The 24,420-nt window shown below is 40.5% G+C and overlaps 1 protein-coding gene across 1 annotated transcript in view; it reads left to right on the top strand.

The window, feature by feature from the left end:
- Positions 1-11,226: 11,226 nt before the first annotated feature.
- The window catches only part of LHX6 (LIM homeobox 6), a 239,868-nt gene continuing 226,674 nt past the window's right edge, over positions 11,227-24,420 (top strand). Inside the window, exon 1 of the mRNA XM_068249721.1 lies at positions 11,227-11,307. Within this exon, the coding sequence (XP_068105822.1) occupies positions 11,227-11,307 (81 nt within the window). The remainder of the gene's footprint in view (positions 11,308-24,420) is intronic.

Below are 24,420 nucleotides of genomic sequence, written 5' to 3' on the forward strand. Positions count from 1 at the left end.
ATTGGCCAATCACTGACCATTTTTACCACCATCATGTAGTATGTGGGTCAATAGATATTAAATACTATGAGCGTATTATGTAGGTAAACCCTCATATTACATGGAGGTGGTAAAATCGGTCAATGATTGACCAACCATTATTGAAAGTGTGTACTAGTCTTAAAACCTGGTACACATGTTCATTTTTGATTGACCAATCATTGATCAATTTTACCACCTCCATGTAATATGATTTTACCTACTGTACATAATCTGTTCATAGTATTAAAAATCTGTTGACTCTCATACTACATAGAGGAGGTAAATTACCCAATCATTAGCTAATCAAAATAGAATGTGTGTACCTGGCTTTATACCTGGTATACACATTAACTTTTCATTGGCCAATGATTGGCCAGCATTACTACTTCCATGTAATATAAGGGCCACAGATTTTGAATATTATGAACAGATATTATAGGTAAGTTATGTTGAGGAGAATCTACACAGAGACACTTGGAATTTTTCGAAACGAGAGGATAATGTGAGGTTGAGTTAAACTCCCTTTCTCTAATTTTTTTTCTCCTCATGATCAACCCCAACTGCTGAATGCACAATGCCTATCCCAGCAAACTAGCCATTAATTTGAGAATATTTATAATTCAAAAATATTTATAATTCTATGTATCTATCTATTTATCTATCTACTGTATCTTCTATCTGCACCCATTCATCAGTCCACACAATCTGAACATCAACAGGTACGCTTGAAGCTTATCAAGAGTTTCACAGGAGAAATGGAGCTCCATGAAGGAGTGGTAGGGGACTGTGGACTGTTGATATGTTACCGTCAATTGGCTGGTGGAAACGCCACACCCTGCTGCCGCTGAAATTCTGGCTATTGCCTGCACCTGAATTACACATGTGCAGGCCGTGGACTGTAGTATTGCAGCTATAGCGGTGCCCAACTCAGGCGCTACGCAACTTCGTGCACCCAAAACAACCTGTTTCGTCTGGTAGTACCTGTGTTCTGAGCAGCCAGTGCTCTTTGCATTTTTACCATTTTTGGGGTGCTTTAATACATTAAAGCTAATTACTAAAATACAATTTTTTTCTGTCTACCCAAGTTCATAAGTTTACCATTATGCTTACAGTTTCATCTTTGTTACAAAGCTAAAGTTACATGTAAAGGCACTATTTTGTGATGTGGTATAGTCCAAAAAGACCGCTTTATCACAGTAGGCAAATTATTAATGCTACTTTTTAAGTTACACTTGACAATGAAAAGAAAATTCTTTCCCTCCAAAAAGTATTACTAAATAATTATTTTATTCTCTCCCAATCCTTCTACAAAAAATGTGCACACGCTCATGAGTCACATATTTATTTATATTTATTTGCTACAGACCCGTAACATTTTCTACAATTTTTTTAACAAGGTCATGCTTGCTTGCAGCTTTAGCATTTTGTATTTTAGGGTAGGGAAAAGCAGACAAGCACAGTGACATTTGTGATTGGCTGGGGCGTCATGACAGTGCTTGTTGAAGTGAATGGGGTGGTACTTGATATGACATGTATGGCTGAACTTGTTATGAGGGATCCATGGTCATAATAATATAGTCATGGGACCCTCTTATTAAAATGTTTATGGGCCTGCTTAGAACATTACTAGGCAGGAAGAGGAGGTGGGGCCTTACTGGGTACTTTGGTAAGACCTGGAATCCAGTAGGAGCGCTTTTCTGAGCGCTTTGTGATTTGAAGAGCTCTTGCTAATGTAATGCTATTGGTGTGATCCCACTGGAGCGATGTGATTTTATAAAAATCCTCCATAGCATTGCATTAGCAAAAGCTTTTTCAAATCGCTAGCACTTAGAAAAGGCTGCTAGTGGGTTTGAGCCCTCATGCAAGTATATCGCATGAAGCTAGGTTACCAGTACACAGGGCCAAATTTAGGACAAGGCCCCCTAGGCCATGGCTTAGGGCACCACAGGAGCAAATGTGGTGCTCTAAAAGCACTTCATGCTTCCATCTGCTGAAAAGCTTTATGGAGATGAAGATTTAATTTTTCAGCACGACCTGGCACCTGCTCACAGTGCCAAAACCACTGCTAAATGGTTTACTGACCATGGTATTACTGTGCTCAATTGGCCTGCCAACTCTCCTGACCTGAACCCCATAGAGAATCTGTTGGATATTGTGAAGAGAAAGTTGAGAGACGCAAGACCCAACACTCTGGATGAGCTTAAAGGGGAACTTCAGCCTAAACAAACATACTGTTATTAAGTTACATTAGTTATGTTAATTAGAATAGATAGGTAATATAATCTTTTACCCACCCTGTTTTAAAAGAACAGGCAAATGTTTGTGATTCATGGGGGCTGCCATCTTTGTCATGGGGCAGCCATTTTTTTGGTTGAAAGGAGGTGACAGGAGCATGAGACACAGTTCCAACTGTCCTGTGTCCTGATCACCCCTCCCAGCTGCACACACTAGGCTTCAAATGTCAAATTCAAAATGTAAAAAAAAAAAAAATTGCACCAAAACAGCAGAACGAGAACAACATCAGAAATCCCATTATGCTTTGCACAGCATAAGGGGAAAACTGCCCGGGCAGTTTTCTTCTGTGCAGCTAAAAATGAGGCTTGTATAAGAGAAACAAAGTTCTGATGCTATGAAACTGTTAAAGAAACACCAAGCCTTTTCAGTGCTGCTGAGTCGATTTTTAGTCTGGAGGTTCACTTTAAGGCCGCTATCGAAGTATCCTGGGCCTCCATAACACCTGAGCAGTGCCACAGGCTGATTGCCTCCATGCCATGCCGCATTGAAGCAGTCATTCTGCAAAAGGATTTCCGACCCAGTATTGAGTGCATAACTGAACATAATTATTTGAAGGTTGACTTTTTTTGTTTTAAAAACACTTTTCTTTTATTGGTCGGATGAAATATGCTAATTTTTTGCAATAGGAAATTTGGGTTTTCATGAGCTGTATGCCAAAATCATCAATAAGAAAAACAATAAAAGGCTTGAACTACTTCAGTTGTGTGTAATTAATCTAAAATATATGAAAGTCTAATGTTTACCAGTACATTACAGAAAATAATGAACTTTATCACAATATGCTAATTTTTTTTAGAAGATCCTGTAGATCAGAGCCCAGGCAGAGGCATTAGGCTCCCACTGGACTGCAAATGGCTAATGGGAATCGTCTCTAGCAACAGGGAGGATTCTTATTGGTCCACCACACATCAATGGAATAATGTGAATCCTCCCTGGGGAGGGAGTATTCCCATTGGTCTTTTGAAATCCAATAGGAGGCTGATGCTTCTGCCTGGGCAGCGATCTATGAACCGGCACTTGTCCTGTGCAGTGGAATTGAATGGCAGTGGCAGCAGCGACGGAGGACCTAAAATAACTGAGATACAAAGACAGGTAAGTAGAGCAGGAATGTATGTGGCAACAAGCCTAGTAAGAACAGACACTGTCCATTCTCATAGGCTTATATTGATTCCCATCTGCATCAACTTCATTAGCAATCAAATTATCCTGCAGGTTTCAATTTTTTGTTCCGCTTACTGTACCAGATCAAACAAATCCATTGCAAACTTACAAGTGTGTACAGCACCTATAAATAACATAGGAACTGTGAACATGTCCATTTTCTGGATGCAGAAACAGTACTTATTTATTGTAGAAGAAAGGGAGCCTTACTGTGATTGTTGGTATTCCTGCCATACCTGCAGAAGAGAAGGTTGCTGCTGTACCCTGGATAAGGCAGCTGCTGACCACAGCTGGGCTAAGGCGAGTTATCTGATGGATCATGTTGAAGGCTAGTTTATATAAGGAGCAAAAAGTTTAAAGCAGCTTTTAGCCAGCTTTGTTCAAACCACAAAGCAAAAACTATTCCTGGAAACCCTTTGCTTGCCGCCCGGACCGACTTCTGCTAGTTACTGGACATCCCTTGCTTGCTGCCTGGACCGACCTCTGCTAGTTACTGGACATTCCTTGCTTCCCGCCTGGACCGACCTTAGACTGTTACCGAATATTCAATGTATGCCACTTGAACAGGACAATAAGTATAAGTCTCCTTCCCTTATCAAGCAATTAACAGTGTGCATACAATTTCACATAAAAATGTCACATATCATCTGGGACTTTTGCTGTCTGTTGCATAACATTGCATGCAGACTAAAAGGAACTGTGTTATACTTGCATCAATTATCACCTGTTGCTAAAATACTGCATGCAAGTCTGCTTGGATCATTTCATAACTCTGATCAAATTACCATTGCTGTTGAATAACTTTGCATCCACACCTGGATCACTTATTACCTGAACTTTGTATGTGATACTGCTGTCCTAATTAGGGCCAGCTAGTGGTGTGCCAGGCAGGGACAGCGTAGGTGTCAGTTAGTGGTGTGCCAGGCAGGGATAGCTAAGTGGAGAGGAAGACCTCTAGCCTGGGACATACACGCTGACTCCGAGAATTATACCACCAAGCCTCACAGTATGTTCAGTATTGTTGGTAGATTCAATACAACTTCATGAAAAAACACACACTGATTTGTCAGTAGATGCCACTACTCACATCGTGGGCCCCTGCCACAAGGACACTTGAGATGTGTAATAAGATATAGCATATACACATTATGCAATAAATCACAGTAGTTCACAAGTGTAGATTGCCCAGCCTCCAGTCCCCAGTGCTTTCAGCGTTGTGCCTTTGTCAAAAGTGATTGGAGACGGAGCTAGTCTAGGGCAATAAATAGACTTTGACACTTTCGAGTGAAACATTGGATCCCAGCACTTTCATCGTTTTAATAGGTTCCGCCGTGTTTCGTTGCATTCCACTGCATTGAGTTATTGCATCCGCAAAAAAAGCATGCAGCATGCTTTTTTGTGGATACCAAAAGCTTCTGCACAATGCACTGCTATGGAAAGTTAAAAATGCACACATGCATTAAAACAGAACACGATCGCAGGGACATCAGAGAGTGCTTAGACTGCACTGCCTGATGTTTCCACACATGCGCTGCGATTCACTGTTAAAGTGGACCCAAATTGAAAATACAAGATTTCAGAAATAAAATCTATTTTCTAAATTATAATAATAAATAGCAGCCTTTTTTCAGCTGCATGATGACAAATATACAATATTTTACATTTATTGGAGAAACCCCTCCCTTCCTTTCAAATTGCCGGAAAAAATCCGGCAAACTGGTGAAGTAGGTGGTGTCCAGCAATGGAGGAATTGCTAATGGCTGCCCCCAGTATAACCCTAGTTATGCAAAGAGGAGGGTGAAAAGCATGCACTGAAATGCTCATAGGTTTGAAGGAGTGTTTATTTATCTTTGTATGTGTCAGAGGGGTGCAACTAAATATTTTTAGTTAAAAAAAAATGTTTGGTTTGGGTCCGCTTTAAGTTTGTCCAAAAGTTTGAAGGGAATAGGTGAACCAATGGTCATGCCAGAAATAGGTTGTGTTGTGTGTTTAGCATTCTATGAAAGGACTTTGACAGAAAAAGTGGATGATTTATCACCTGTCATCTGCTCCTGTGCACTAGCCTGGCAGTTGCGGGGTGATATGCAATTCTGCCTCCCATGTGAAAGAGACTTACATTTGAAATTGAATGACTAGTATTTGCATACTAGTGGGAAAAATGTGCATGTTATGGACCACTCTAAAGGCCATACACACAAAGGATGGATGTCGCCCAGGGGACAGGTCCTGCTAGGGTGAGCCTGTACAGACGCACAATGATTTCTGTTGCTATGCGGGGGGTTGGAGAGGCAACATAGGGGAGCAGACATGATGTCAGGTAGTGGGCAGGATAAGCACAAATCTATCAGCTGTCGCCAGGTCAAACTGATCTGCCTGGTAAAATGCTTTCCGGACGGGGGTCATGGGCTGATTATCTGAGGAGCAGGGCCGGATTACTGACCAGGCAACAAAAGCAGTCGCTTGGGGCCCCATTCAGAGTCAAAGGGGCCCCATCAGCACATAAACCAGCCCTCACCATCCTGTCAGCGGTGGCTGGATGGTATAATGGTTAAAGGGACTCTGAGCAGTGCAGTAACTATGGAAAGATGCATATCATTTTAAAGCTCTCATTCTCCTCTTTCCAATGATATATAAACCGCCGCCCTATGTCTTTTAGTTTTCGCTATTTTCGCGATCGAAATCGCGGCCATGGCAATTTCGCAAAAATAGCGAAAACTAAAAGGCGTAGGTTGGCAGTTTATCTATCATTGGAAAGAGGAGAAAGAGAGCTTCAAAATTATATGCATCTTTCCATAGTTACATTGTATTACACAGGACGACTTTTCTCCAAAGTCGGCAGCTCGATTCAGCACAATGCAATGAAATATAAGGAACCCAGGGGGATATAATTACAAACATCATGCTGGTAGGTGTGAGGATGTAATTAATTAGTTGTGGGTATGCTTAAAGGCATACCCACAGGCACTGTTCAGAGTCCCTTTAAGGGCTCTGCCTCTGACACAGGAGACCAGGGTTCGAATCTCGGCTCTGCCTGTTCAGTAAGCCAGCACCTATTCAGTAGGAGACCTTAGGCAAGTCTCTCTAACACTGCTACTGCCTATAGGGCGCGTCTTAGTGGCTGCAGCTCTGGCGCTTTGAGTCCGCCAGGAGAAAAGCGAGATATAAATGTTATTTGTCTTGTCAAATGATGACGTGCGCTGCTGATTGTCTTCAGAGCCAGGCCCTCCTCCTAGGTCCCCCTCCTGCTACTGTGCGCTCTGCTGCTGCCCACTCCTCCCTCCCTTCCCACAGAGAACCACAGCTGCAGCAAGAATGATAGCAGCAGATGGCAAACACTCACTCACCTATCCATGATCCAAGCGATAGAGATCCCCTCATCTGAAACCTATCTGTCTCTTCTACAGTGCAGCCGCTCGCTCAGCACTTCCTGATTCTCAGATCAGACAGGGAGTAGGAAGTAGTAATAGTAGTAGCAACAGAGCGGCAGCACTCTAGAGGAGACAGATGGGCTCCGGGTGGCGGGACCTCTATTGCTTGGATCGCAATAGTTGAATGTGAGTCATCTGGTGCTGTCATTCTCCCCCGCTGCGGCTGCCTTCTCTGCTGGACTATCGTATTTATTGGGATGGAGGCTGCATGGTGGCTTTCTAGTTTGGGAGGAAGTCGGTTGTTCAGTGGTGGTTATGTAATTCTGTCTGGGGAACGGCTTCCGGTTTGGCGGTGTCCAGAGCTCTCTGCTATTGCCAGGCTGGAGATGCAGGGGGAAAGTGCTGCTGCTGTGATATCTGGTGCCCTCTTCACAGGGGTGCCCCAGCCCCTGAGTGCAAATGTCCCAGCCATTCATCTCTCACTCTGCATTTTGCCTCTGCTATTCCCTGCATTGTGCACCCACAGAGTAAAGCGGGCTGTTGCCCATAGCAACCAGTAGCTCGGCTGCCCCGGTGTGTGCGGAATATTGCTGTGCAGCTGCATCTTCTGATTCTATTACGACATGATGGGGGGGGGGCAAATCAGTTACTTTGCTTAGGGCCCCATTTAGCCTTAATCCGGCTCTGCTGAGGAGGCCAGGGCCAGTTCTAGACTTTTTGCTGCCTGAGGCAAATTTGAGAGTTTGGGCCCCCCCCCCCCTCCCCCCCCCCCCCCCCCACACACACATTTGGAATGATCACATACCACATGACAATTTGCACCGCACATTATAGCTACAGTGTGACTAAAAGAAACTCCACCCTTAGTGTAGTTAGGTAGCCAGGTATAGGTTCCCCCTGTATAGGAAGCCAAGTACAGGTGCTCCCAGAGTATAAGTAGCCAAGTATAGGTGCCCCCAGTATAGCTAACCAGGTATAGGTGCCCCCAGTATAAGGTATCCAGGTATAGGTGTCCCCAGTATGGCTAGCCAGGCATAGATGCCCCCAGTATAGGTAGCCAAACATGGGTATCCCCAGTATAGATAGCCAGACATAGGTGCCCCCAGTATAGGTAGCCAGGCATAGGTGCACCCAGTATAGGTAGCCAGGTATAGGTGCCCCCAGTATAGGTAGCCAAACATGGGTATCCCCAGTATAGATAGCCAGGCATAGGTGCCCCCAGTATAGGTAGCCAGGCATAGGTGCACCTAGTATAGGTAGCCAGGCATAGGTGCCTCCAGTATAGATAGCTAGGCACAGGTTCCCCCAGTATATGTAGCCAGGCATAGGTGCCCCCAGTATAGGTAGCCAGGCCTGGTAATAATGTGTGTGTCCTTTCAAAAACAACATTATTTTTATGCAAACTCAATTTCTTATTGGTGCACATAAAGGCATAGGTACCCCTAGTATAGGTAGCCATGCATAGGTGCACCCAGTATAGGTAGCCAGGTATAGGTGTCTCCAGTATAGATAGCCAGGCATAGGTGCCCCCAGTATAGGTAGTCAGGCATAGGTGCCCCCAGTATAGGTAGTTAGGCATAGGTGCCTCCAGTATAGGTAGCCAGGCCTGGTAATAATGTGTGTGTCCTTTAAAGGGGAACTGAAGAGAGAGGTATATGGAGGCTGTCATGTTTATTTCCTTTTAGACAATACCAGTTGCCTGGCAGCCCTGCTGATCCTCTGCCTCTAATACTATTAGCCATAGCCCCTGAACAAGCATGCAGCAGATCAGGTGTTTCAGTGGTTCAGACTTATAAGTCTGATCTGACAAGACTAGCTGCATGCTTGTTTCTGGTTTTAATCAGATACTACTGCAGAAAAATAGACCAGCAGGGCTGCCAGGCAACTGGTATTGATTAAAAGGAAATAAACATGACAGCCTCCATATACCTCTATCTTCAGTTCCCCTTTAAGAAAACTACATTATTTCTATGTAAACTCAATTTCTTATTGGTATCCACAAAATTAACTGATGTAGTTTATGTTTTTTTTATTCACTAGATTGGGGTAAGGAAGGTGCCTTGCCTGGGGTGCCAAAATGGCCAGAAACAGCTCTGCATGCGAACATTATTATTATTATTTAGTATTTATATAGCGCCGACATATTAAGCAGCGCTGTACAATGTATATATATATATATATATATATATATATATATATATATATATTGTCACTAACTGTCCCTCAAAGGAGCTCACAATCTAATCCCTACCATTGCCATATGTCTATATTATGTAGTGTAAGTACTGTAGTCTAGGGCCAATTTTAGGGGGAGCCAATTAACTTATCCGTATGTTTTTGGAATGTGGGAGGAAACCGGAGTGCCCGGAGGAAACTCACGCAGACACGGAGAGAACATACAAACTCTTTGCAGATAGTGCCCTGGCTGGGATTCGAATCTGGGACCCAGCGCTGCAAGGCGAGAGAGCTAACCACTACGCCACCGTGCTGCCCGGAACATCACAGCAGATTTAAATAATAAGCGCATCCAGTAACACATGTGTTGCTAGACATGGTATCATGCCGCTGTTCTTTTGTAACATGGGTGTAACATGCTCGGTATTTTGGTAGCTCAACTTTCATGATTACGACTGAACCCAACTAACCATAGAGGCTTTCTGCACGTGTGAATGCACCTATTGTAAGAACATTGCATCTTGTTTCTGTGTGATTATAACTTGCGTTATGACGCACTGCAAAATGCATAGTGTGAATGCAGCCTAGTGATTGTTTTGGGTGACAGGTTAATAACGCTATACAGCCACACTACTCAGCTCCCAGCCATAGACACTGTCTTTTTTTGTTTAAAGGGACAGGGGAGGATGAGTAGGAGGTGCCCCATTCTGAGAACCAAAATAGTATAAGATCATTAGTAACCCAGCTTGCGGGTCATGTTATTAACATTGTGCAATGCCTGTACATAGGTTCCAAAGCCGTCCCCCGCCGTAAGCTCCATACATTGTGTATGGAGTTGCTATCGCTAGTCCGCATACACACAGTGGACTAGCGACAGTTGCGTCGATGTTGCGGCGACAGCCGTTGCCGGCGATTGGCTGCGCCAATCGCCTGGCGACAGCAGCGACTAGCGACAGTTCGAGGTGCGCGCCTTATACACATGGTCGACCTGTCGCCGCAACACGCGCGTGCCACGTGGTTGCGGCAACAATTGTAGCCCGTGTGTATGAGGCTTATGTATTAGGTAGCCAGAGGTACCCTCAGTTTTAAGTTGCATAGGGAAGGCACTCGAGGAGCAGAGTAAGCCTTTCTATAATCATGCGCCTGCAGGCACATACCTACAGTGCCTTATGGTAAATCCTGCCCTGACTAAGATATTACCCAAGTCACTAACACTAATAAATGATTGCTGAAGATGAAAATCTAGCCATCTTTAAATTGTTGCTTATTATATAACATCAATGTCAAAGACATAACAGGCAAGAATGTTTGTCAGTTAATGGCCAAATTGTGTAAAATGATGAATGGGTGTAGAGAGAAGATTAGATAGATAGATAGATAGATAGATAGATAGATAGATAGATAGATCCCTGTTGAAGTATATACATTCTCCAATTAATTGCTAGTTTGCTGGGGAACAGGAATAAGCACCGAGCCTTTAGCAGTTAGGGTTGTGGTTGATCATGAGGGAAAAAAAACTGGAGGAGGAGAGTTTAACTCAACCCCACATCATCTGCTCCTTTCGGAAAATTCCAAGTGTCTCTGTGTAGATTCGCCTCAATATAACTGACTTAATATTGTACATTGCATCATCTACCCAAAGTCACACTTGCAAGATGACCAGGTCTATGTGGCATTAGTTGCACGTGACGACCGTCCAGAATACTGAAACCAAGCTGTGCAGTTCGGAAGTTCTCAGTACTCGTACAAGGTGATTTTGGCTGAAGTACCGATACTTTGGGCTAAGTTATATTGCCCGAGCAGCTGGCGAGTCACCTGAGCGTCTCCAGGATTGGCATCTGGTACTGAGCGCTCCTGGATCTGAGTGATTCTTCTCTGCAAGTGGACCTCTCTGAGCTGCAGTTCTTGGACTTCTTTGCAAAGCTGTGCCTCGGTCTATGTTCCTTCCCTTCCTTTCCTGCCTGTCAGCTCCATCCAACAGGAAAGTGGAAGGAAGACTGTTCTAACGTCCCCCTGGCAGGCTGAGCTTCCCCTTCTGACTTGTGGGCAGCAGACACAGCTGTCCTGGACATGAGGGCATCAGGGCTACTTCTCAGGCGATCCCGGAGCCTTTCTAGAAGAACCTGAAAACTGTGTGGATTTTACTCTCCTCTTTTTCTGGACCAACCTTAGCAGCTTCAAATCACACTGGCACTTCTCTGCCTCCATGTATTGGAAAAATGATAACGTTGCCCCTCATTCCGAGGGCAACAATCTGGAGGAACCAGACGGGGACTCTGCAGGAAAGGTGAGGCTAGGATGTAATAATCACGGTGGAACTTTGATATATGTATTTCATATTTTCCTTACAGCAGGAAAAACAATAATATGAGGAACTTTATTATTTGAACTTATTTTTTTTATTTCATTTTTGTACCATTGGTCATGAACCTCTTTTGAATAATTCTAGATAGATTCTCACAGTTCCTCAGCCTCAGTGTCGGTTTGTATCACTTAAATATACGACTGTCGTACAACTTTTACCTTGATAAGAACTTACTACTTGTAGTTTGATCAGAAAATCGTGCAGGTATGTGAAATCATGTTTGGTACTTAGGAAAATGCTAAAGAATAGAGTTGGTTACAATTCTGGTGTGAGTGAGATGAACCTGCTCAGCGGAGGTATCTGATACGAAGGGGGAAGAAAAGGTATACTTGCAGCTATATTCAAGCCAATGCAGTTTTTTGTTCATAAAAAGGGGGGAAATCGATTTTTAATTACCACCATTAAAAGAAATGAAATTTGCAATTCTTTGGGTGGCCTGAAGGATGGTCTGATTGACAGCTTAAATTGACACTCGCTGCCTCTTATCCTGGGCATTTTCGGCGATGTCTAATTGCAGGTAGTTTGTGTTTTTTTTTCCTTGCCTGCCTTGGATTACATGGGAACGAAACGATTACCTCAAGAGGCATGGGTTAAGTGCAGGAAAAAAAATCAATCTAGATTCAAATTGCTTCATTAAAAAGACACATCTTTTGTTGCAAATGGTTTAAATGCCTACTAGAAAGTTCTTATTTGTTGTTTGGAGCTGGTCTGTATAGGCTGACTGAAACATAAAGGGGACGTTGATGGCATTTAAACCAACTTGATGCTACTGAGGCTTTTCTTGACGCTGTCTCCTGCGAGGTGAAGATCCGCAGCAGGACACATCCCCAGGGGAGCAGATCTGTGGATGGCTACCAGGACCCCTCACAATATGGTAAGCCTTCCTAGATACTATATTTGCTGCAGCGGCTGAGGGGCACAGTATAGACACCAGGGAAAGCTTGGCAGCGGCTGGAGGGCCAGGGGGATGCAGAAGATGCCATAGAATAACGCTGGATGCCAGAAAGGTGAGGGGATAAGGTACGTCTATGTACGTCATACAGAAAAAAAAAGCAAAGTGAACTGAGCTAAGGGAAGGCTTATAATGAATCGGGAACGTTTTATTAGATATGCTTGACTGTGGGCACTAAAACTTTCATATGAACGCTACCATCTTCTTCAATAATTAATTTATAGATATATAGTCCAAGAATAGTCTTCCCCGATCTCACTAATCTCCACCGCTTCCCCCCCCCCCCCCCCCCCCCCATCTCTCTCTCTCTCTCTCTTTCTCCCTCTCTCTCTCTCTCTGTCTGTCTCATATATTATCTCTCTCTAACTCTCTCTCTCCCATATATTCTCTCTCTCTCCTCTAACGCTCTCTCCTCTATATGCTATCTATCTCCCTCACATATATTCTCTCTCTCTCTCTCTCTCTCTCTCTCTCTCTCTCCCCCCTCTCTTCTCTCTCTATCTCTCTCTCTCTTTCAATCTATCTCTCTCTCCCCCTTCCCCTTGTCAATTACATTGGAATCTTTTGTAATTTGTATTACATTGGAGTCTTTGTAAACTAAAAATAATTTAACTCAAACAGAACTAAGTAGAAGAATATATGTCGAATATTATATACATTTAGGGGTACCTGAAAAATGTGTTCAGATCAAAGGTCAAGGAGTGAATGTAATCAAAGGAGCCACATGAAGGAGGTTGAAGACTGGTTTATATGAAGAGGTGTCTGCAGTCCTGATAAATAATCTCGTACAGCATTAGCAGCTTTCGTTGTGAGTCTCTGCGTCTGGGACTGTGCAGCGTGTGAGCTTTATGAGCTTTGTGAGCTTTATTTAGTTGTGTGCCAGTAATTGTATCTAAACACCCACTATGGTTGTTATACAAGGACTGGCCGGGCATCTCTGTACGATGGCTACCCATAGACCTAGTGTGTTACTAATGATGTGGCGCGTTGCTTGTTGGACAGTGTTTGGACAATATAACACGATTATGAGGCTCAAGGCAATTTTGTTATCATCTAAAACACTTTCATTATATAGTGGTCGTATCCGCAGAACACCTCGGCTTCCTGTGCGATCTGTGGGAAGTCACACGCAGAGGGCTATCAAGTATAACATAAACAATTCCATATATTCCACAATACTCCAAATTGTCGACGTCAGACTGTACAGGAGATATTTTTTATACATGACTTTACTAGAGAAATTAACAAAAATTATCTATCTATCTATCTATCTATCTATCTATCTATCTATCTATCTATCTATCTATCTATCTATCTATCTATCTAATCTTCCATCATGCAGGTGATACGCAAATAGCTATAGCTAAATTATAAAAAGAGAGACAGAGATAGGTGGGGATAGATAGATAGATAGATAGATAGATAGATAGATAGATAGATAGATAGATAAGAATATAGAGTTTATTTCATCTATCTATCCTTACAATAAACTTCTTGATTGGATGACATCCTCGTTCTGAAGCAGGGGCTTTTAGTCAAAGTGTTCCGGATGAAACAACCATTCAATTGTAGCAATCGAATAATTGATCATTTATCTATTAAAACCCCTCCATTTTTACACTACATGAGAACAGACTGTAGTGGAAACGGACCTCGGCACATTTCCTATAATAGTCAGCTCTGGCTGTCATAAGTACTTAAAAATCGGACATGGTCCATCTGTGGTAAGTGGGCAATCCCACTGAAGGGAATAATGGCCCTTTCCTAGCAGACTGCTTCTGCATAGGAGAGAAAGTATCAAAAGTTAATAGCTGACCACTGGCCGACACACACAAACAGGCTAGATGAGCCTTGTCAGACATATTATCTATCTATCTATCTATCTATCTATCTATCTATCTATCTATCTATCTATCTATCTATATTCTGAAATCTGGTAGAAGATAAGGAGTATAAATAGTTGATGTCAAACGTTCATACTTATAAATTATTTTTGTAGGTAGCATATTGACTGGTTGTCCCTAATTTTTTCTTTTTATTATATTAATTAATTTATTTTGCATAGCCTGCTATTAATTTAGCGCACATGTATTTTTTTAAACTAGTTTTGCTGTCGGTATTTGTCGGTTTTGTTTGCGGTAGATTTTGTGATGGGAAGTAGCGCACCAGGAGGATCGCAACTTTTGTTTTTTGGGTCAGTGACATCCAATCAAGAAGGAATAACAGGACAATTAATAAGTAACCTCAAACACAATGACTAATCACATAAATATATTTGATTGTTACTTACAGTAATTAAGGATTTTCAGATCACCCACATACTTAAATTGTCTAACTGGGCTATTTACCTTCCTCCAAGCAAAACATAGTAAAAGGAAGAATGGATGCGAATTTACGTTTGAATGTGATTATGGGGGGCGATGACAGCTATGAATTATAACTCATGTGTAGTTTCCTACATTCGGATCCACATCGTGAGTGATAGCTGTAATTAGCCGGACACAGTGGTGATAGCGGCTGTTCTTGTAGCGGTAATAACCTTGTCCCCTTGTCCTTCCTGTTAATAATCCAAGTCTCTGAACAAGCGGATATACCAAGAAGATGTGTACTGTAGCTCCTCAGAATGTCCCAAGTGCGGACTTTGTGGAGCTAGAAGCACCTCGCGCCCTGAGATGCCTTGGCTTCAGCAGAGCGTTTAGGGCTGGGATACCTGTCTGGGTAAAGCTTTTTTCTAAGTGAATGCACAGATTTTTTTTAAGGTTAGTTCTTTTTGCAGATTGTATCTGTGCTAGGAAATTAGTTGCATCGGTAGCTGAGCTATTTAGCAATCACAATACAGACACAAAGAAAGAACAATGTATTTAGGTATGTAGATAAATGAACCCCAGTGTGCACCAGGATGAACACATTATTATAGGCAGTGAAAACTGTACTGTGTGCACTCATTCTCATAAGGCAATATTAAAGCTATGAATTTAATACATCCAGATTTTTTTGGTTTGTTTGATTATTTTTGTCTTTTTAGAACGTATCAGTTTTATTGAGTCTAATCCAATTAAGGTAAACTATAATTTAATATAATGTACACAGTGCTGCATTCTAAAAGTACTTATTTGACATTTATTTAAGCAACTACTTACATATTACAAAGCACAGTACTATACTTCAAAGAGAGCAATTAAAACAAATGTAGCCTTTACTATATTAGCTTTAAAATGAGCCTGCATACATCGATATAAGATTACTATTCTGTGAGAGGTGTGAGTTAGGTTTTACTTATTACTAACACATCACCCCACTATACTCCATGGTGGGGGGATGTGTTAGTAATAAGTACAACTCTGGGTAAAAGGATAAACCTACAATATATATAAGCTTATAATAAGCTACCTAACAGTCTAAGCTACCTTACCCCTCTCCCAGAATAGTACTCTTATATATGTTTATGCAAAGCTAATAGAGTAAAAGCTACATTTTAATTGCTTTCTTTGAAGTATAGTACTGTGTTTTGTAAAAGCGAATCAGGTTTTGTGTTTACTTATATATTATCCTGAGTGGAGGAAGGGAGAAAAAAAAGTCTTGAGGTTTAATAACATATCAAAAGATACCTCACTTTCCATCAAACCATAAACCAGCACACAGTATTGTGTTAGATTGTATCTGTATTAAATAAGCATGCTGAAAAAGCAGATCCACAAGAATGAGAATATTTATATGTTAGCATACTGGAGCAATTTACACAGCATCTGCTTAGTTTCACAGATGTCACTTCTGCAGCAAGGCGACATCTAACAGTTCTTGGTAGCACAAGTGCTACCTGTTACTCAGAGTAGTCTCCTGTATCATGTAGTGGTGTGAATTCATATCGTATTGTAGATTGTATATGTGTGGACGTTACACGATTGTATGGGCTTGATTCACAAAAGAGTGCTAACTGTTAGCACGGCCGTTTTCGCGCGAAGGTTCGCATTGCGCGCGCTTGCGAATTTTTGCGCAAAACGATAATGTTTTCACGCGCAAATGAAAATTTTCATGTGAAAACGATATCGTTTTTGCGTGAAAATTCGGGTTTGCATGCGAAAACATTATCGAGTTCGCATGAAAATTCTAGATCGCGCGCAATGCGAAAATTCGCACGAAAACGGCCGTGCTAACAGTTGGCACTCTTTTGTGAATCAAGCCCTATGTCTCTGTTCATCTCTTATCTGAGAGTCAACATACCAAAATTCTAATATCAGACAGATGAGTTGCAACAACATTTAAAAAGTGTATGAGAGTCTGTATCTATCCATCTATCTATTGATCAATGGAACAATAAATAGTTATAGATATGTTTTGGGTAGTCGGTAGTGCAGTTTTATTGTGTGCAAAGAGAACACTCATCTACTTACATTGATGTAAAAGATGAACATACAAGTATTATATTTAGTAATGGCTGTACGGTATGTGTTTCACATACTGCTGTAAGTCATCATATAAACATGAACCGATTTGTTGATGATGTCTCAAACCACACATCAACAAATGTTTGTATTTGTACTTGTGTTGCTGGATGTTCTGATTGTACAGAATTACTTCACATGTCCATACTTCCCAGTATTTGCTTTGTACTATGTACTACAGAAGATGTTGCGCTATATAAATGATAGATAATAGTAATAATAATAATGTCTGCATGTGGGTGTAAGGGGTGCCATTTGGGTTGTGTGTGTGTTGGGGGGGGGGGGGGGGAGGAGGGTGTAATACAGAAGATTATTATATTAAGTAATAAGGTAAATAATATCTGCCTCTTACAGTACCTCTGTTCCATCAGGATCTTTGTAGGATCACTGTAGAATTAACTCCAGCTACTATTGTTGATAGTAAGCAATAGTGGAGACTCAGAAGTTTTGGCATTTTTCTACAGGAAGTTTATTAACTGCTGGAAAGCAGCGCAGAAGCAAATCTGCATGCACATTGCTTTTTCATGGTGGCCATGCCAAGGCTGAACTATACACGGCCGTGCCAAGCATGAACGTGGTTCTACACTGCATCATTCATTTGGACACTGACAAGCTTGCTACTATTGCATATCCAGGCAATATTTTGTAGGTAACAGGTGCTCTTTAAGAATCAAGTTACAGTGGGCATAGTACTTGGCCTACCAGTCTGTGATAACTGCAAGCATAAAGTCATTTCAAAGGGAATACCTTATTTTTGCTGTTTTTTTATAGGTCTGTTGATCTCTGGCCTTAATAAATGAGGCCCATTAGTATTTAGTGCCACTGTATACTGCGGAAATTGTGATCAATTATATGATTTTCACTTTGCAGTGGGGTTTTTTATCTATTAGCAAATATGTGTATTTTGCATAATAAAATATATCTATAGATACAGTATTCACATCCTTTGTAGCCCTAAAGTTTGACACTTATTATTATTATTATCTTTTACCAACCAAGTACACAGCACTGTACAATAAATAGATGTGCAAATGACAAACCTGCACACATAACAAGTACAAACTCTGACACAGGAGGAGAAAATGGACCTGTCAAGTCGGGCTTAAACACTGGAGAGATTGTTATAATTACCATGGAAGTGGCACCAATAGACAGTATATGTTTCCTTTTAAACATTTTTTTTATTAGATAATGTATAACTTACAATACAAATTAGATTAAATTACAGTACTCTGCAAAACCATAAGTTATCAGCTTCGTTTAGTTATTATTATTATTAGTTATCAGCTTAGATATCAGACAGTAGACTTTTACGATATTTTAAACTGCCCAAAGCGACTGAGGAGCTTCAAAGCAATAAAGTGAGGCTGTGTTCATGATAAACATCCAGGCTTTATACAGAGAGGGTTCGTACAATACTATTCTGTGCATTGTGAGATTTATGACACAACCCATCACACTGATCCGCGCTGCACAACTCCCTAGAGGCGGCTATTAACTATATCATTCTTCAGATGATCGATTTTTAAACTCTATTGTAATATTGATCAATCATTTTTTGGGATCGATTCCATTAATCTGATAGAATTGGACAGCAGCTTTACTTGTCAGTGGGCCCAAACATTTGATGTTACAGTTGAATCAGAGAATCGATCATCCGAAGAAGCGTATAGCTAATGGCTACCTTAAGATGGAAAAACAGCAACAAAAACCTTTGTGAGATTTCTTTTACACTGCAAATTGCAATTACGATTTGCAATTCCGATTTGAGATTTTCACTGGACGTTAGCAACACAAAAAGAAAGACGCAGAAAAAAAAACTCGCAGCATGCTGGGCTTTTTTTAATCGCATGAAAAATTTAAAATAAGAATCTCATGTAGACTCACATCGAAATCAGAATTGCATGTAGTGTAAAATAGCCCTCAAAAAGATGCCAGTTGGCCTGAGCATTTAACATCCTCTAATTCTCTAATTTTCCACTCTTGGCTAACCTTTAGAAGAGCATATTTCATAGCGACTGATAGCTGTGCCCATTCCCAGATACCACAGCAGCTTTCAATTCAGACACAATAGATGAGCTTGCTTTAATAAAATATATACCGGTCCGGGAAGTTCTACTTCAAAGAGCAAATGATCTGTAGAGAAAAGTAAAAATATAGGAAGTTCTTTGTGTGATTGAGTAGAGTAAAATGTTTTTATTATGATGATGATGATGATTTTGCATACATACAATGCTGAAATCTTCTGCAGCTCTTTACCAAGTATGTATTCATACCATTAATTGTCAGAGAAGCTCACAATCTAATCCCTACCAAAGCTGTGCTCCTGTCTAAGGGTAAAATAACAATGAATCTATTGCTATGCGTGTGCGGCATATCGCAATGGAGTTCAAAATGTGCGCGTTGCGGTAACATGCATGTCACAGTGCACGATACCTTGTCGCCATTCATTAGCAGCATAAGTGTATGTGCATGTTGTCTGGGAGTTCACTGTTTGGCTCATGTTATTATAATGGAACCCAATGTACCATGCAGGAAAAGCACAAATGTGAATGGGCCCAATGTGGGAAAATTGCAGCCTGTTGCTGTGTAATTATAATTTACCCTATAATGCGTACCCACCTTCCGATTCTTCACGTGTTTCTTCTCACGACTTTTTGAGCGACAAATAATTGTATCTGTGATCTCACGAGGTGAGTACAAGTGCGTGATTAGGCGAACAACGCGTTGCAACGCCCGGTGATAACGACCGTCACAGCGGATCAGATCTTTAAGACCCCTGACGATTCCCGCGCAAAGTGCTGCGATCGTTTGAACTCTCATTTGCACCCATCATGTGCCGTTGGGTGACGCTGCGTGTTCCTGTGGCCAGGAAGATTGATTGGGGAATCCCGATCCATCCTCAGGTGAGTATTGAGCTTAAGGCCAATTTTGGGGGGAAGCAACTAAGATCAGCATATTCTAGGGAAACAGATGGAGTGCTTGGCGTAAACCTACACAAATGCAGGGAGAACATATCAACTCCGTGCAGACAGTGGCCTGGTCAAGAATCGATTTTTCGAGTTTAGTGACACAATATGAGAATTACAGCCATTACACTTTCAGGCCATCCACTGCTGTTCACCGTACATCTGCTGTGGTAATACATAAGGAAAGTGAATTTATTGAAGACAGGCATTCAGTATGCTGAGAAATCCCTTGGTCAACTTTATAGCCAGCATCAGTTATATACCTGAATATAACAACCCAGTTGCTGCTAATGGACATGTCACACCAGCAGCTTTGCTGCAGAGAATGATGGATGGCTACAATACAGGTCGGCAGACAGTTGCTGCTAATGAGACAAAATTATTAGCAGCTGGAAATGATAGCTGGAGTTATGTAGCTGCTACAAGTTTCTGCTACTTGTCACCAGTCAGGGTTATGTGTTATGTGTCTGTAACAGAGAAAAAGAGACAGAGAGATATTTTGAAGAAGGAGGGGGGGGGGGGGGGGAGTGGGTTGTGGCACAGAGGAGGAGTAGGAGATAAAGAGAGATTGAGAAAGACAGTGAGGGTGAAAATGAATGAATGATCCTGGGGCATTATATGGGATGTCAGGCTCACTCTGGAGGTCTTATGAGCCTTTGATTTCTTAATAAGGCAGCTATGAATGAATGCCTATTGCAGTGCAGAGGATATTTTAACACTATGGTGTGAAGTTATTTCCAGATAAGGGCACATTAACTATTTGTTTCTTAGAAATAATACTGAAACTTATCTCTCATACATCTTGTGTTTTTAGACAGGGGTCAAAATCGAGCGTGATTTTTGGTTCTCCAAAATTGTCATCGCCACACAATTTTTGTGCATTCATATGCAATAGGTGTGATCTTTCTGTGGTTAAAATTCAGACTGGCTGGTCTGCCTTTTTCATGTATGATTGGTGCTTCAAAGCAAGTGAATGGGAACGCAGAATTAATCACGTTTTACATGAAAAATTGTATGTTTTTTTTGTTTTTTTCTTTATTGTATGTATTTTCATGTAAATTAACAGATTGAACATGCAGGGACAAATCACACAATGAAAATTCACATACAACACAGAAAAATTGCAAAAAATACCTGAAAAAATGCGAACGCCGGTTCATGCACTTGGGAAATTGCATGCAGAAAATGCTAGGACAAGTGTGACCAACCCCTGGAGGGCACTTTTCACCTGTGCAAAATGCCTGGAGACAATATAACCCTTTCCACATTATTATTTATGAAAAGATTATAGTTTTTAAATCTTTGTTTAATTGAAAAATTTCACCCTGTTAAGACATAGTTCATATTACTTTGTCATACTTATAAGTTAGAAGAAGAAAAAATATCATTCATTTGATTTAACATATTTTTAAAGAATTTTTCAGTGGTGCTTGTATTATTGTATACATTGTATTATAGTTTGAAAAATTGTCCTTTAATTCATCCATTATCTATCAATCAAATCTAACCTATCTATCTATCTATCTATCTATCTATCTATCTATCTATCTATCTATCTATCTATCTAATCTAATCTATCTATCTATCTATCTATCTATCTATCTATCTATCTATCTAAGAAATGTACCCCTGTTTGTTTACGGCGAGTTCAGTGTCACATTTTTCATTGTTCAGGACACCAGTCTAAGATAAAATGCTGAATAGATATTTTTAATTCCACATTTTACAATACATGTTGATAGTGAATCTACCTGCAAAATAGTAAATCATTTTTCTGAATAATATTTTGGCAAAATACTGATGTTTTGGGTTTGCAATGTAAAGCACAATGTCTTTTCTTTTAAAACATAAAGTATTTACATGATTGCCATAATTTTGTGATTTAGTGAGAAGGTTTTCGACCTACCACAAAAATCCAGGTGTAATTTTCCATAATCCAACTGGTATCTTGCTTGCTGTAAACTGTTTGCCCCAACGATAACTTGCTCAGTGATTTCATAGTACCATGACCAGTTTTATTCAGAGTATATAAAACATGATATGATATTTTGCATTCATTAATTCCCTACATGTGTTTTTTTTTTTTTTTTTAAGAAGAGGAAAAATATTAAAATAATACTCTTCTTCGTTGTACTTTTGCTGTTGCATTTACAGTACATTTATAAAATACAAAAAAATTCTTAGTTTCTCTTAATGGCAAGACCACTAGATATTTGACGTGTACCTTTATTATATGGTCTATAAAGAAGAGTGCACATTCTAAATTTGAATGCGTTTTTCTTGTCACATCATGCTCTGAATTCTATGGTCAGCTGGCAGCTTGCTAAAATACCCTGTTGTAATATCGCCACCAGGTCGTGTTTTAAAAGCTTGTAACCATTTCTCTTGGTGTCAGTTCGTAATTTCAATATAGTTCTTATTATAAAATGTATTTTTAATTAACAGCACATATTATAGCACAGTTAGTGTCAGGCTGCGCATCTTCACTCTGCCCATCTTGTTAAGCAGACTATAAAATATATATGTTCAGCTATGAACCCTTTACATGCTAGCACTCCACTTGTGCATTTTACCCTGTGCCAGGTCAGATCATTGGCATGACTGTCCACACATGGGACAAGCAAAGTGCTTCAAAAGCCTTCTTTCAATTGCAATACTTAGTAAAACATTTTATGCTTGAAATAACATGACATTAAAATAAATCAAACAGTACTGTTATTTTCTACCAATATTGATTAATTTTGTGATTCACATAAAAAAAAATGTTCTGGAGATGCTGGTTACATGGCCTGGAGTTAGTGGTGTATATTTTGGCACAATGTACTTAAAGCGGAATATAACCCTGCATTTTAACTTTGCTCTAAAATATTATTTACAGCATATTATATGCAAAAAGCATTTTTTTTTTTTACTAGACCAGCATTGGAAGGGTTAAACCAGAGGTTTAAAGTTCCGTGGAGAGATATGCAGAAGTGCAGATTGTTACATTCTATTTAGTTATATGTATCTATTGAGAAATGTTACACACTCTTTGGCTGTCCTCCAACTCCTTCTCAGTCAGAGAGATGAGTCACATTCAACACTTAGATACATTTATGTAAACAAAATGTATCTATGTCAGCTTCGGATGCGTCTGCAGAAATCTCCAGGAACTTTAAAGCACTGTGTAACCCTTCCAATGCTGGTCTAGTAAAAAAAAAATGCTGGTTGCATATAATATACTGTAAATAATGTTTTAGAGCAAAGTTGAAATGCAGGGTTATATTCGCTTTAACGTCACATCCAGGAAGAGTGTTTCATGCACATTAAATTGAACATTATTTTAAGTGAATTCTGCATAAAATAGTTTAGAAAAAAAATCAGCTTAAGGCTAGGTTCAGGCTAGATTCACAGTGGGGCGTTATTGTCCTGTGTTAATAAAGTCGCATGACGCAGGCTACCGCACGGCAAGGTTAACCTTTGCAACGTTAAAGTCATGTAAAGGTTGCGTTTATTGTGACGCACTGCTGCAATGCGTTACCTCTTAACGCAGATGTTTACAGATACAGGGAAGCATACTGTTCATTGCTTGTATGCTTTACTGTATCTACTGTATGTGACAGTAACACAGCATTAAGTTGCGTTGCAACTTTTTTGATGTGTTGCGTTGTAATTTTGCTTTTCGACCTTAACGTCGCATTTTACTGCAACATCTTACTGTGAATCTAGCCTCACAGTGCTCACTTTTGTTGCAGAATAATTCTGCATTAGAATAACGCAATCCTTTACAATGCAGTACTGTGAACAGGCCCACAGAACCGTATGGGCAGTGAGTTGACATGCAGAATTATTCTGCAACACAAGTGAGCATTGTGAACTACCTCTAAAAATGTAAAATACCTGCTTTATCAGTTCACAAACCCTATTTTCATCTTCAGTGATTATGGCTACATGCTCACTCACAGTTAATCTTAAACACTCCACTTTTAGTCAGGTGGACATGCAGCGCATACAGTATATTGCTCTGACAGCTGAAGCCCTGCCTCCTCACTGGCTGATAGCCAATCATGGCCGGCAGTATTTAATAGGCAAGTGTGGCTTCAGACTGACTAGGAGTTTGGGAAAAGGGCAATTAACAGGCATCAGGAGGTTGGTGAGGGAAAATTGAGAATGTATAACTTGGTGCAGAAAGTATTTTATTTTTCTAGCATGCAAACTTTTTTTTTAGTACTTTTTTATACCTAATGAATTTAAAATATTGTTATATTAAATGTATTTAAACAAGTGCCTTAATTTAGGCTTTAACGAGATGTGTATTGAGGAGCATGGAAGGTATTATGTGATTGCTTTATAGATTTAGTATACTTTCGCACTAAGCGCGTTGCATTGTGATAGAATCGCAAGGGTGCTGAAAAGTCGCATCATACACTAGGAGTGTGCTATGATGCATACAGTGAAGCATACAGTATATTGAAAGTATGCTTCACTGCCACTGCAAAGGCGCACATTGTCCGGTAAACACACATCTTGTGTGTCATTTGGATGAAACCTGTTGCACCACTGATGTGAACGTGCCATACAAATATAATTGCATCACATTGTAATGCGATTTTATTGTCCATTGTGATGGTATGCAGTGTGAAAGAAGCCTAAGTCATGTTTAGAGGAGTTTCTAATCCTTAAATTTGCCCTA

Source organism: Hyperolius riggenbachi, chromosome 8 (genome assembly GCF_040937935.1).
Source record: "Hyperolius riggenbachi isolate aHypRig1 chromosome 8, aHypRig1.pri, whole genome shotgun sequence".
Taxonomy (NCBI): domain Eukaryota; kingdom Metazoa; phylum Chordata; class Amphibia; order Anura; family Hyperoliidae; genus Hyperolius; species Hyperolius riggenbachi.